The 13651-nt window shown below is 52.4% G+C and overlaps 1 protein-coding gene across 1 annotated transcript in view; it reads right to left on the reverse strand.

Annotated features, from left to right (window-relative positions):
- LGR6 (leucine rich repeat containing G protein-coupled receptor 6) overlaps positions 1-13651 on the reverse strand; it is a 149525-nt gene that overhangs the window by 74119 nt on the left and 61755 nt on the right. The window contains exon 3 of the mRNA XM_068419489.1: positions 9118-9189. Within this exon, the coding sequence (XP_068275590.1) occupies positions 9118-9189 (72 nt within the window). The remainder of the gene's footprint in view (positions 1-9117; positions 9190-13651) is intronic.

Here is a 13651-nt window from a genome sequence, read left to right on the forward strand (position 1 = left end):
TTTGCTGGGACACACATTGGACCTCAGTGGTTCTATGAAATCTCAGCTCAGTGCTCAGAGTTGATCAGTGGAAGTGTCTGGAGTCAATACTAAAGCAAACCCCATTGTCATACTACTGCTGGATCCTGCTGCCTCCCATGTATTACAAGTCCCTTCTCCAACCAGTAACACAGGCTGAGAGACTTTCCAGACCACCATCAGCATGGACTGGTTCCAAAATGAAGCGATTTTGGTGCAGACAAATGATATTTAAAGAAGATGCTTCAGAGACCTCTGAAACCCCTGGAGTGCCGGACAGTGCTATTTTTCACAACAGCAGGGCAGCTGGAAAAGTTTTTGGATGCTGGGACTGGGACAAGAAGCAGTGATTCTTCACATGGCACGTAATTACTCCAATAACTCATCATCAGAGCATGATACAGAGAGGCCAAAAAATAGTTCCAAACAGGATTAGATAATTTTCTAGGGACAGGACCACCCTGGTATTAAACAAGTAGTTCTTCATTCAGCCTCAAACTCAGGAAAGTGCCAGCTCTGCTCACTGGGAGCTCAGGTTTGAGCAGGAAAAGGCATGCTGCGTCTACCACTGAATGTCCCAGGATGGCTTTTCTTACAGTCTGGTATTAAGAACAACCCTCATCAGGCCCCTGGTCACCACAGTCAATCCTTAGACTTCATATTTAACAATTCTTGCATATTATTTATTTTCATAAAAGGCCCTTTCAACAACAACATATAGCACGATTTTGGGAAGAGCTTGAATAATTGTACCAAAACCTGGGAGATGATGTCAAGGAGGTTCCTACACACTAGTAGGAGGACATCTCCTTGCTGTGGTATCTGGTTCCTGGGGCTGCTCTGTACTGGGGTGCCCAGGCACCACTACAAAAGGAGGATGGCAAAAGGGTTCAGAGGACAGCAGGGCACCTGGAGAGCTGGGACAGGGTCACAAGGTCCCTCTCTAAGTGGTGGCATTTCTCCTTTTGGGATGTTGGTCTTGTATAAGACAGAGGAGGATAATGCTGTATCTCACTGAGGAGAGCACCCACAGCAGGAGTCCTGGGCTCCAGGCCAGCTCCAAGGATGGCTGATACATTCTGCATTAAGGGGTCACTGCATGACTTATGTGGACAGCGTTGCAAAAAGGGAACAACTCTGCAAACCTGTCATCTCCTGACTTCATGTCCCTGAAAGCTTTGGGCATGCCCTGTCCCCTCCCTGCATTCATGCTCCCCCAGGAAAGGAAGCTGCATTCCAGGATGTGTGCATGGAGGACGGTGCAGGGATCTGCATCAGGATCCTAGGTATGCTGCAGGGTGCCTGTCTGAGGCACAGACATGGTTTGTGAACCTGGACCTCAGTCCACAAGATCACAGCGACCCTGAGATCCCAGATCACACTGGCCTTAGCCTTTCTCCATCAGCATCTGTCTTTGCTCCTACCTCTCCATCAGCTCCTGGCTCCAATTCAGACAAAATTCCTGGACTTCACTAGCTTTCCTACTGCAAGCTGCTGCTTCACTGCAGCCTGGAGACAACCTTAGTCAGAGCTTGACTTCTTGTGCCCGTGGAGCAATCTCATCGCCTACCCAGCCCTACGCCCACTCTGGTTGGTGCAGTTTCTCAATTGCTGAGTGCAATTTTCTGTCTTCAAGCAGCTGTATCAATGAGTAAAGTCCTCCAGGACTGTGCTGGTTGATGAGCCACTATCAAATGCAGCACCAGGCCTTCTGGACAAGCTGAGGACATTGATGAACGTGACAAGCAAAGACCATTCAGGCCAGCAAGTGCTCAAAACCGGGTCTGGATAGTACACTGTCACCTTGGTTTGGCACTGTTCAGGTGAGCAAACTGGACCTTGCAGCACTGGCAACATGGACACACAACCTGCTATCCACAGCAGTCTAACTGAAACCATCATAAATCACAACTCTTTAGAGGTCATGCTTTATTTTCAGAGTAGGAGGATTGTTTGTTGGCAGAGATCACGCCTGAGCGACCAGAAAAATGCTGGGATCAGGTCCCATCACACCAGGATCCTTGCACAAGACAGTCTCAGCAGACTTACAGCGCTCAGAGGTACAGGCCTGTGCATGATAAAATGTCCCTATCTTGGGAGGCTGAAGTTACTCAGCCAACACAGTCAAAGGGCTGTTATTGCTTGAGGCAACTGTGCCTGGAGCCCGTGCATGGGGATTAAAGACATTCCAACCTCTGCAGGTTCCTCTTCCCTCCCCATGGGAGCGTCTCTTGGAAGTGCCACATCATTCCCTTTGTCTCAAAGCCATTTCTGTTCTGCACAGGCTCGGAGTTGTCAAAGAGGCAGTGTCTATCTGGGGATTCCTGAAATGTCCCAAGCCACCTGCAAACCTGCCATCCTGGGGCAAGATGGATTTTTTGGTGATTTTTTTTGATGTGTTCACAAGCCAGACTAGTCAGTGCCTGTCCTGGACCCCATGAGATGCTGCAATTGCAGCTCGGGGCAGGGGGAAGAGAAGGAGGGACCATTGGGGGTGGCCATTGGGTAGGGTCCATCCAGTCAGGAGATGTGGCATATGCAGAACAAGGTCACTCTTTTCAGGCTCACTCCAGCCTAAGTGTTGATGGAGACCAGCCATGGGCAGCACCGGGGCAGTGTGCGGGTGGGAGCGGCTGCAGGCGGCACTGGGTCAACACGCTTGTGCAGGCAGGTGCTGGGCAGTACTCATGCCACTGTCTGTGCAGGCAGGCTGTGGGCAGCGCTGGGTCTGCACGCTCACATGGACCCGTTGGGGCTTGTTGAGGAATGGAGCAGCGGGGTGGGCCACCCCAGCTGGCTGCGGTGGGTGCAGGGTCTGCAGCCAAGAGGATGCACGCAGGCATTTTGCCCTCCACATTCTGGGGTGAGGCAGGCTCAGGTTGTGGTGGTACTTGGAGTCTTTCCCAGCGGAGTTTGGTGTGGGATTCCTTCTTGGCTTGTAAGTGCTGCTGCTGCTGCTGCAGCATGTTCAGCCAGGAAAGTAAGAGGCCTGGCAATCCTGCTTGTGCAGCAGAGCGTTCGATGAGGGATACATGTGCGAGGGTGGGATGCGGTGTGAAGCCGTGGCAGCACAAGCTCAGCCACATGGCCGGCTGGGATGGATGCCTCCTGGCTGATGGAGTTTGAGCGAGGGCACTCAGAGCTGAGAGGCATCCAGACAGCTCACAAGGAGGTCTGGAAGGATGGGGAAGTTTCCAGTTTTCCAGAGACTCTGGTTAAGCAGCATATTCTGCCGCCCTGGAAAGCTCCAAGGTTGGGAGAGCATGGACTAAGGAGTTAATTTTGCAAGGGAAGGACCTTGGCAGAAGAGACAAACCAGCCTATGGAGCTGGTTTCTAATGATCTTGGCACTGAAGCATGGACCCAGGAGCACCAGCCTCCATGGGGAGGGTGTGAGCTGGCCACACTGCAGAGCAGAGCTGCTGGGAGAGGTGCACTTCCAAGGACTCTTTGCAAAGCGATGTACCCATCAGTTGAGAAGACCTCAGAGCACCAGTTACCACTACTGAGCATCGGTCGCTGTCAGTCTGCACTCATCTGAGGGGAGCCAAGAAGGCCACATCTCACCTTGCCTTTGGTTGGGCGCTGGCTCAAGGCTTGGTGCATGAAGATCTCAGCATATTCCCCTGTGTCACAATGTTTTGTCGGTAGCGGGGCAGCCTGGCTCTTCACTTGCTCTGTTCCAGGAATAGAGCACACACCTGCTTCCCCGGGTGTACCCCTGCATGGTTTCTGCACAGGCCTACCTTCATGGCCAGTTTCCAGGTGGTTTTTGCGCAGTGAGGCTGCCGGAGGAGGCAAAGCCAAGAATCTGCTCCTGCTTCCAGTAGCTCTGGGATTCACTCTGAGGGCAGGGAGAGGACCATCTGCACAGGCAGGTTTGTGGAGGAATTCCCAGGGTGTTTCCCATCCTTTTCTAAACAAAAACTAATTCTCTGGAAAGACCAGGAAAGCACCAAGCCCCTTGACAGCCAAAGATGCCTGCGAGAGTTTACTTGTGGACATGCACAAGACCACAATTAGCTCTAAGGCCCTAGCACATTAATATTAAATTATGAAAATTGTTACCATCCCCAGCTACCAGCCTGTCTCCTCAGGGGACACTCCTGTCACCAGAGGTGAGATCTCTGATCCTGCTGTGAGTCAGCTCCTGAATCCCTGCAGGCTTCAGCTGGTCATGCTTGGGGCTGCCATTCCCAACTCCAGCCATGCCTGTCACCTGTCAGACCTCAGCCAACCTGTGACAGAACATCCACACCTGTAGATGCAATCTGTCCTGAACATCCCTGGTGCCATCTGCTCCAGAACCTGCTAGTCCTGTCTTCAGCTATGGACAATACATATCTCTTTCCTTGTTGCAGCAGCTCCTTGTCCTTCAAGGTTTATGTCCATCCTCATTCACCTCTCCTTCAGGTTAAGTAACCTCAGTCGACTCATTGTTTCTTTAGTTCATCACCAGACCCTTGATCCTCCTCACTGTTTTTAAATAAAACAATTTGGTTTTCTACTTCACTGGGCTGCAGGACCCAGTGTTTTATCCCTATAGAACATCTTGGCTGCAGAAGCAAACCTGTACACAGGACCAGGAGTCCCAGAAGTTGTATTGATCCTTGCATGACCGCTGTCTGCCTGGATGAGCTTCCTCATCTCAGTGGGCTGCAGAGAGCATCCATGGGATTGATCACATGCCCCTTTTGCAAGGGTGGAAGGAGAACCAGGAATGATGATTATGGACTTGCCAGGCCACAGTTCACACATCTCCCAGCAGCCACCAGCCCCATGTCCTTCATGGGTGATACTCGTCTCAGAGGGGTCCAGCCAGCCTTGCAGTGTGCACCCGGTGGGAACTGGCTCTGGGTGCATTAGCGAGGAAGCTCACGGCTCTCTGTGGTCCCTGCACTTGGCCCCTGTCCACGCAGAGCAGTCTGTGAAAAGATCACCCAGGAAGGTGAAGAGGGGAAGTATTTTGAGAATGGCAGGATGGTGGGAGTGGGGTACAACAGAGTGATTAGAGGAAAATGAGGAATCGATGGAGCAGGGATCTGAGACTGCCAGAGTGTCTGAGGCTCAGACTGCCCCTTGTGTCCACCAGGACACCTGGGGCCACTTGTGCTGCCTGTGGACCAGCTTTGCACAGGAATTACAGGAGGAGGGCATGGGCAGAGGGAGCCACTTCAAACATGCCCAACCCTGCCCTGCCCCACCGTTGAGGAGTGGTGTGTGAGCACCCTGCATGTCTCTGTGCCTGACATTCCCACGCTGCCTCCTGAGCCTTTTCTCTTAGACAGAATTATCCCAATTATATTCCTCTACCACCCCTGTAATTTCTATTCATGTCTCCCCACAGGTGAGGGTCTGGCATTTCCTCATCGTCCTGCCCGTTGTCCTCTGGCTGCTCTCCTGCTGCCCCACATCCTACAGGGCAGCTCCCAGATGGGACAGTGTGGCCCAGACGAAGCCTGCCCAGCATCAAGAGGAGCAGAAGCATCACCGTTGGTGTCTGGGTGCAGGTGGGTATCCAGTCCAGCAGCCTGTCTCGTAGCCTTTGCTGGCTGTCAGAGCCCAGCACACCCAGGGAAGCTCAGTGTATAGCCTGAAGGGTGACCTGCCCTCCCCGAGTCCTCCTCTGTCTTGATGTTCAACAGAGCCAGAATGGTTAAGTATAAACTCGATGCTTTGCGTCTATCTAAAGCAAGGAGACAGGACTTTCCACCCTGTTCCTGTCTTTTAATACTTGACATCCCAGCATTTCTCTGATCTTTCCTGCCTCATGGGCTCTTCAGATTCCCTCTCCAGATACCTTTTTCAAGATCTGTGTTTTTTCAGTGGAGATTAAAGTGCAGAGAAAAGCACATGACTGCAGGAGTGGTTATACTGGTCCTAAGGGAGCAAGAATCTGATCTGGATGTGGCAGTGCGGTGAGCAGCTCATGTCACCATGAAATGAAGTGCTCTGCACAGTGTACCTTCACGGCAGTCACATAGGACATGGGCATAACTGGGGCCAGACAGATGCTCCACAGTGAGCCCAGCACACTTCTGCATGCTACATGAGGCACACCAGTTTACACCAATTTACAGCTGGTTACCCCCCCCGTATTTGTGTAGTATCTATAGTATCCATAACGACAGTATCCTACAAATCACTGCAGTTCCCCATTTACCCCAAATGCTTCCTGCAGCCTTTTGGGTTGAAGTTGCTCTTCTCAGTTTCAAAGTGCCAGGTCACATGGAGATCTTGGAGCAGATGGCTCACCTGGAGGGTCTTGCCCTCAGCAGGCTTGGATGGGGGCGGAGAAGCACAGCAGGGGAAGAGGGAACTGAGACATGGCTTGGGAAGAGGGTGAGGATTTTTGGTCACTCTCAGGGTGCAAAGAGCAGGGTGAGCAAGCCCCACAGTCTCTCTCCAGGCTCTGCCGTCCACCCTGACCACAACCAGACTCTGAGGGAAGGTGGAAGGTGCTCTGCAAAGGGCTGGGAAGGGACACCCTGCTTCCAAGCTCAGTTCCTGCCAGTAAAATGGCAATAATATCACCTTTCCCTACAGGAGGTTTTGGTGATTTTATTGCACTGTCAATGAGGTTGTGGTGCTGCTGTGGAAGGCATCCTGCACTCACACTCCTGTCCTGAGGAGGTCAGAGGGGAGGCGGAGTGGCCCATGTCTCTTCAGCAAGCCAGTGCCAAGAAGGACCCTTGTTCCCCCCAGTCCCTGGGGAGACGGAGCAGATCCTGCTGAGCTCCTGTGGAGTCACCAGCCCCAACAAGGTCACAGCTGCAGTGACCTGAAGGACCTGAATCACAACTGAAGGAAATGCATGATGTCCTTCACCTGCCTTCTTCAGCATGTTGTGCTTTTCCTGAGTCTTTTCTCAGTAGAGGAAATCAGTGAGAGTCCCCATCCTTGCCAAGAGCCCTTCCCATGTGATTAAGCTTGATGCTCCGAGGGTCTGTCCTGGCAAAATTTCTAGTCCTGTTCCAGCAAATTCCAGGCATTTTCCATGTCCCTCACTGCTGGCCTCACTCTCACAGTGACAGACACATAGATGAGGGTGAATGATTGCTGCTCCTGGAGGGCACAGGGACCTGTAACTACATCTGCCAGTGACTTCACTTCTGTGGAGCCCATGGTATCATTACAGAAAGCAATCAGAGCATCTCCTATAGCAAGAGCACATGGCAGCCCAACATACCCCTGCAAACAAGCCAGGAAAGCATCAGAGTCTTTGGAAAGTGAAATGCTCCCAGTGAAATGAGGGTTGGCAGTGCCCCTGCTTTCAGGAAGCAGGAACTTCTTTAAATAAGAGGCCCATGGCAGGGCCTGGATGAGCCAGTCACTGTCAGCACCAACCCTTCCTTCCCCAGCCTTGGAGCTGGGCTAGTCCTCTGCACACCTCCATGAGAAAGGTTGGGGGGTTAGAGTAAATTTAAGGCAAGCCTGCAGCCAGAGGGGTTGGTATGACAGCCCGAGTGCCACCCTGTGTCACCAGGCACAGCCTGGCTGAGAGCAAGGCAGATTGTCCTGAAGCATGAGGACACCAACTGCAGCTCTCACAAGACAGCCTGGAGCATGATTCTCCGTGCAAACGTTTCCCAGGTGGAAATGCTCTGATCCTTCAAGCCTCTCCTTACAATGGGGTCACTGGTGAACGTGTCCCTCCTGGTGCTGCCCTGTGGTGGAGCATGCTGGGTGTCCATGAGCCCATCTGCATGCAGGCGGTGGGCAGAGAGAGCATGCTCCCCTCCTCACTGCAACCCGCGGGGAGCCGTGCTGGCTCCGGATGGGAGGCTTTGCTGTTGTACGCTGCATCAGTAGTTACCTGGGCCTGACACAAACAGAAATTGATCAAAAGCGGCTTTAAAAGCTCCTGCGTTCCTGGAGTAGAAAGTTCCTCTCGTTGAAATTGGGTGGGAGAGCTGTGGTTTTTCCTCAGTTCCTTTGATTTGTTGCCTAATGCAGGGGATGGATAAATCTCTAAGCCCTGAGATTTAGGGCAGGATTCATACTTTACATCTTCAGAAGATGTAGTAAACAGCCCTATACTCTCTAATCCTGGGAGCAGGTTTGTACCTGCTCGCTCTGTATAAACTGGACCAGCTACAACAATTTCACATTGTGGCTGAGTTCAAAACATCCCCTTGGGGTTGAAATGTTTATTGCAGGAGATTTTTAAGATGGTTCCTGAGAGGGAGAAAGGGACTTTCACCGCAATACCCTGTACAGACCCTGCGGGACTGTCACATGGATGCAAAAAGCAGTGTGACTGCAAGAGCAGTGAGACGCCCCAGCCTGTAGGAAAATACTCTGGGGAGGAACTTGCTGGTAGCCTTTGTCACTTAGACCTTCCCCACTGGACAGGCAGAGGTGGGTGGCCTGCCCACAATGACAAGGAAGCCTTCATTTACCAGGGCTGGCATGGCCTGACGGCTGCAATGCTCCGGCATCCAGCTGCACATGTTCCTGTCATCCCTGTGGGTAGGCTGGGCTCAGGCTGAAGTAAGACTGTCCAAGGATCCCACCCTTCCCATGGCAGGTCACTCCAAAGCCTTGCAGAAGCCTCCTGGGCCATGCTGAAGTTTGCAGCAAGGACAGGCTGGTTGCAAAGAGGCATCTGAGCTGGGCAGAGCACAGGAGCTTTCCACGGTGCCTGCCAGAATGCAGATATCTGGACCTTCGGGTTGCTCCAGCCCAGCCCCAAGACTCTAGTAGAGCAGATGGGGGCCAGTTTGGGGTCTGGACACCACATCTAAGGGACACCATGTTAGGACATTTGGTGAGTTTTATGCAAAATGTGAACATCTGCAGATTGTCCTGTGGCGCGTTGTCACACAGCAGGGAGGGCTGTGCCCTGGAGGTGACCTGCTCATGGTTTGCTATGGCAGAAATGAGGAAGCAGTGCAGGGGGTAGTCTTTGGGGTGGGATACCGCCCCCCACTCACCAAGGGGCATGTTAGCCAGCGTGGGTTTAACAACTGACACCACACTGGCTTGTAACTTTGCACCCCCCTCCAGATGGCTGCAAGTCCCCGTGCGTGGCCAGTGTGGAGGGGCTGGGGAAGGCGGGGGTGGTGCTGGCTCCACAGAGGAGAGCGAGTTACTTACAGAATCTTCAGGCTGTAGAGGCCAGAGAAAGCTTCCCCTGGGATCCTGGAGATCTGGTTTCCAGAGAGGCGTCTGCAGCGAAAAGAAGAGCCAGTAATGTGTCAACATCCTTGTAATGACAGTCCCTTGTCTGCAGAGGCTTAACAATTCATGCATCTTGCCACAGTCCCCTTGGGGAGGAGGCTGCAACACCTGCAAGCTGAGCCATGCTTGTGTTCCTGGGCAACCTTTGCCTATCATCCCCTCTTACAGCCTGGGGAATAGGCAACGAAAATAATAGCTTATTGCTCCTGCCAGACCTGAATCCAGTGTTTTCAGCATCCAGTTGCAGCTTGTGGCTCTAGTTATTCCCTGGATACCCACAGAGGACCCCACTCCACAGAAATTACAGCACAGGCTGCGTGTGAGTGGGACCTCTGCTCGAGGGCACTGACCGACCTACAGACCCTGCTCTATGCCAGATGCCTGGCAGTGAGGGCGGCGTGGGGTGAGAGCTACTTTCTGCTCATGCATGGTCCTGGGAGGACTATCCCTAAATCATGGAACCTTCTCTGTCCCTTTTGTGTGCATGTGGCCTGTATCTGCATCCTGCAGGTTCTCCTTTGTCCTGTCCATCAAAGCTCGATGCCACTTGATTTGCTTTCACTCCCTCATTCCCATCCCTGCTTTGACCTGTGTGATTACTGCTAAGGTCCAGCTCCTTCAACACATGAGAGTTTGGTATCACTGCTGTGAGGGGAGACTGGGGAAGGGGCTGGAGATGGGGAGTTCCATGCAGGTGCCACAGTAGAGCCAGTTCATCTGAGTATGGTTTCCAAAACCAGGACAGAAAAATCAAAAGTGGTTCTGGGACAAGTTATGGCTGGAGAAAACTGTAAGAGGGAAGATGAGGATAGGGACAAAGCAGCCTGGGAAGGCTGATGAATGAAGATGTATGTGAAGGGATGGGAGAGGAAGACAAAGTGAAGAGAAGCATCACAAAGGAAAGTGGGACCATCAGGGACACATAGCAAAGAGACAACATTCAGAACTGGCTGAAAGAATTTATCCAAGGAAACCTGTGGGATTCACCATTGTACAGCATCATCTGATCATAGCGCTCAAATTTTATCAAGGCCCAGAGCAGGCTGGGGCATTAACAGGCATTTGGATTTTTCACTGACATTGGAAACTGCATCACGATTACCATTGCTTTCACTGATGAGGACAGCGGTCCTGAGAGACCATGGTGGGAGCCTGTGGAGGAGCCAGGAGTAAAGTCCAGGACTCTTGAGTCTAGGCTTGGCCTAAGGAGAATCTCCTCCTTCTCCTCCTGTTTCTTCCATGAGGACAAACATGGACCAAGTCGCAGTGCTCATCAGCCACAAATCATGGAGATAGGTTCAAAAACCTGATTAAGACCCCAAATTACTACTGCATTTGTGCTTTACTTTCTGATCCCCAAGTGGTCAAACAGAGGTCAAGGTTGGACTTCTCCATAGTCACAGGGTAAGGAGCTTGTTGTCCACTTTGGTTGGAGTGGAATATTGCATCTCCCAAAAGGAGACAGTGAACATCATTGGTGATCAGGCTCATCTTCACTCACCCAGGAAGTCCAAACCAGGCCCAAGAGGTCAGGCACAGATGCTGGCAAACTGCTTGTATTCATTTAGCATTGGCAAATCTTGTCTCTTTTTAGACCTTTTGTTTGTGAAGGAGACAGGTGTAATCCAGGCTGGAAGCAGAGTGCGTTGCAGTGAGAAGTCTGCAGTGGTCATGGAGAGGATCTGAGCTGTTTTGGGGAGCCACACTCACCGGTGGCAGAGCAGACGTGTGCAGGTGCCTGAGCTCTCTCCCTCCATGTCTCTCCCCTTGAGAATCTAGAGAAAATTGCTCCCATAATTAGGCCTCCGACAGCATAAACAGCACAGGGTCGTCTCTTTAATGTGTATGAGCAGGTTGTAACCTGCCCCTCTGCAGTATGCAAGCCGCCTGGCAGGCTGGGCTATTTGTCACTTGGGGGCTGTGATTTGGGGTAATTGCTCCTTTTGATTGCTGATTTCCACATGGGAGAGAGTGTTGTCCAGGAGACTGGAGCACTCGCCTGGAGGCGAGGTGTTCCTGCTCGGCATCCTCAGCCTGCTCCCAGCATCCCACCAGGCTGCGTTTGCTCTGCAGGGAGCTGTCTGTCCTCACCTCCCTGGAGCTCCTGTCTGTCCCCGTTCCTTCTGCTGGCAGCAGTTTACATATATTCACGGTTAAATGTGCCTTTCGACTTGTTTCCTGGCAGCTCTGCACCTCTGTGTTCACTTTCCTGGGTGTGTTTGAATATTTGCCAGGTCTGGGATGGATCTGGGACCTTCAGGATTAGCAGGAGAGGAGTGTGGAGCTCGGGCAGAGCCCAGGCTGGGGCTCAGGGTGGCAGGAGCCCCGTGTGCTGGTGGGACGTGTGGAGCCAGCTCGTGGCATCTCAGCACCATGTGCAAAAGAGAATGTGAGGGGAAAAACAACTCTGTGGGAGGAGCCCTGGTTTCACTGGGCACCATCTCTGGGTGAATTTAGAGGCACAAAGCATCCCTCAGCCCCAAGAAAGGCAGCCATGCCTCCCTGTTGCTGCTGCTTCTGTCCTTGGACCTGCCACACTGAGACTATGCCGTGTCCCTGGCTCACCTCTGGCCTCTAGATCTTCTCTCTCTACCTTTACCTCCTCCCTGTTTTCAGGGCAGCCCAGCTCCTCTCCCCAAGGTGTAGAGCTCGATGCTGAGCCAACGAGCAGGCACAAAGGGAGGCATCAGCCACAACCACATCACTCAATCCACCTCCCAAGGCAATTGCCAGTGCCGTTGGGGTCCAAGATGGGCTCTGCTTACTTGTATGCATGAAAGACTGGGAGGTGGGAGGTGTTTGTGTGCGTGCACACAGGCTGAGATTTTGCTTTCCTAGAGGGGTACATGGCCGGGACATGCACACAGGGTCTGGAGGCGTGGGCTTTGGAGGTTTGCTGTACCTCCCAGGACAGGAGCTGCATGATGCTGCGAGTGGTAGCCAGGTGTCCCAGGCAAGGGAATATGGCTGTCCCAGCTCTCCAAGAGTAGCTCAGCTTCAGGGTGTCCTGTCCAGCAGGAGGATTACCCACTGGGAAGAGATGCCTGCTTCCATGTCGTTAGCTCCTGTGCCAGTTCATGTAAGAGACCCAAGACACAAAAGACTCCCTGTGTATGACCCTTCCTCTGTCCATGGTCACTTGCAGTCTCCTTAGTACGCGGTTCCCTCTGTCCCTCTCACTCAAACTCTCCAGAAATCTCCCAGCCTGTCAGGCAGGCACCCATTGAATATATCTCCAGAAGCCAGATCCCACAGGAAATCCACTGAAACAGCCCCTTCCTTTCTGTTTAAAAGGGAACAATAACATTTGAAGTGATGTTGCCAGTGTGACTTCCCCTGAAACAGCTCTTAATTTGCTCCTTCTGTGGAGAAGACTGAAGCAAATAACCCCACCAAGAAGGACTGAGAGGTGGCATTCCCTTGTGCCCTAAGCACACAGGGGGAAGAGGAGCTGCTTCTTCAGGGGTGAATGTCTGGTCCCCAGCACACGAGCTCTGCTCCAGGCCTGCTCAGGTCTCTTTTTAGGATAGGCAGACTTGATTCAGCTGTACGCCCTGCTGTCCTGGAGCTTACACCATGAGATAGGGCTGGGAGAAAGGGAAAGCTCTGGATTTAAAGTGACTGATGGAAGACAGAGAGAAGGGGCAGGTGGAAGGGGAAGGTGGCGGTTGGAGTTGGCTGGCTTGCTTTGGAAAGCTCGTGTGTTCAGTGGGTTTTAGATTCTGCTCCCTCCCCACCCCTTCCCCACTCCTGTGATTTCTGGGAACTTTCCTCCAGGCTTTGATCTGCATTCCCAATACACTCCAAGTTGGAACAAACTCATGGTTTACCACCTCATGGTTGCTGCAGTTCAGTTACCACAGGCTCCCACCCCCTCCTGTATCCTGGGCTTCTTGGTCATGCTACAACTTCCATGGCACGCCCAAAGGCTGTTTGTTGGGCATGATCGCTCATGTCATGCTCAGGCAACACGATGATGCTCTTATCATTCACATTAGGAGGCAGGAACATTGCCCATTGGCAGGACAGGACAAACATGCGTGTCCATATCCCAGTGGAATTTTCCCCTTGCCAGATGTTTATTGAGCATGTCAGCCTCCCCCTTTGATCTCCTGCTCTGGTTCATTTCTCAAGCACTAACACTGTCAAGGCAGAACCTGTGCCCAGATAAACCCTCCGCGCTCCTGTCTAAACAGTGTCATCACGCCAAGACTGTGCCATCCCCTGGGCACACAGGGGACCAAGGGCTCCATGGTATGCGTGAGTTTGCCCTCATGCTGGTGCAAAACAGGAATGAAGCCAATTAAGTCATGCAAGTGAAAACACAGTACATTTGAGAAGAGAGCCAGCCTTGGACTCTCCCTTCCCACACAGGAATCCGCAGCTGGTCCTAGTCTGGTATCACCTGGAGGTGTCTCTAACGTTGTCTTTACTGCCGTACCCCATCCCT

This window comes from Nyctibius grandis, chromosome 27 (genome assembly GCF_013368605.1).
Source record: "Nyctibius grandis isolate bNycGra1 chromosome 27, bNycGra1.pri, whole genome shotgun sequence".
Lineage (NCBI taxonomy): Eukaryota > Metazoa > Chordata > Aves > Nyctibiiformes > Nyctibiidae > Nyctibius > Nyctibius grandis.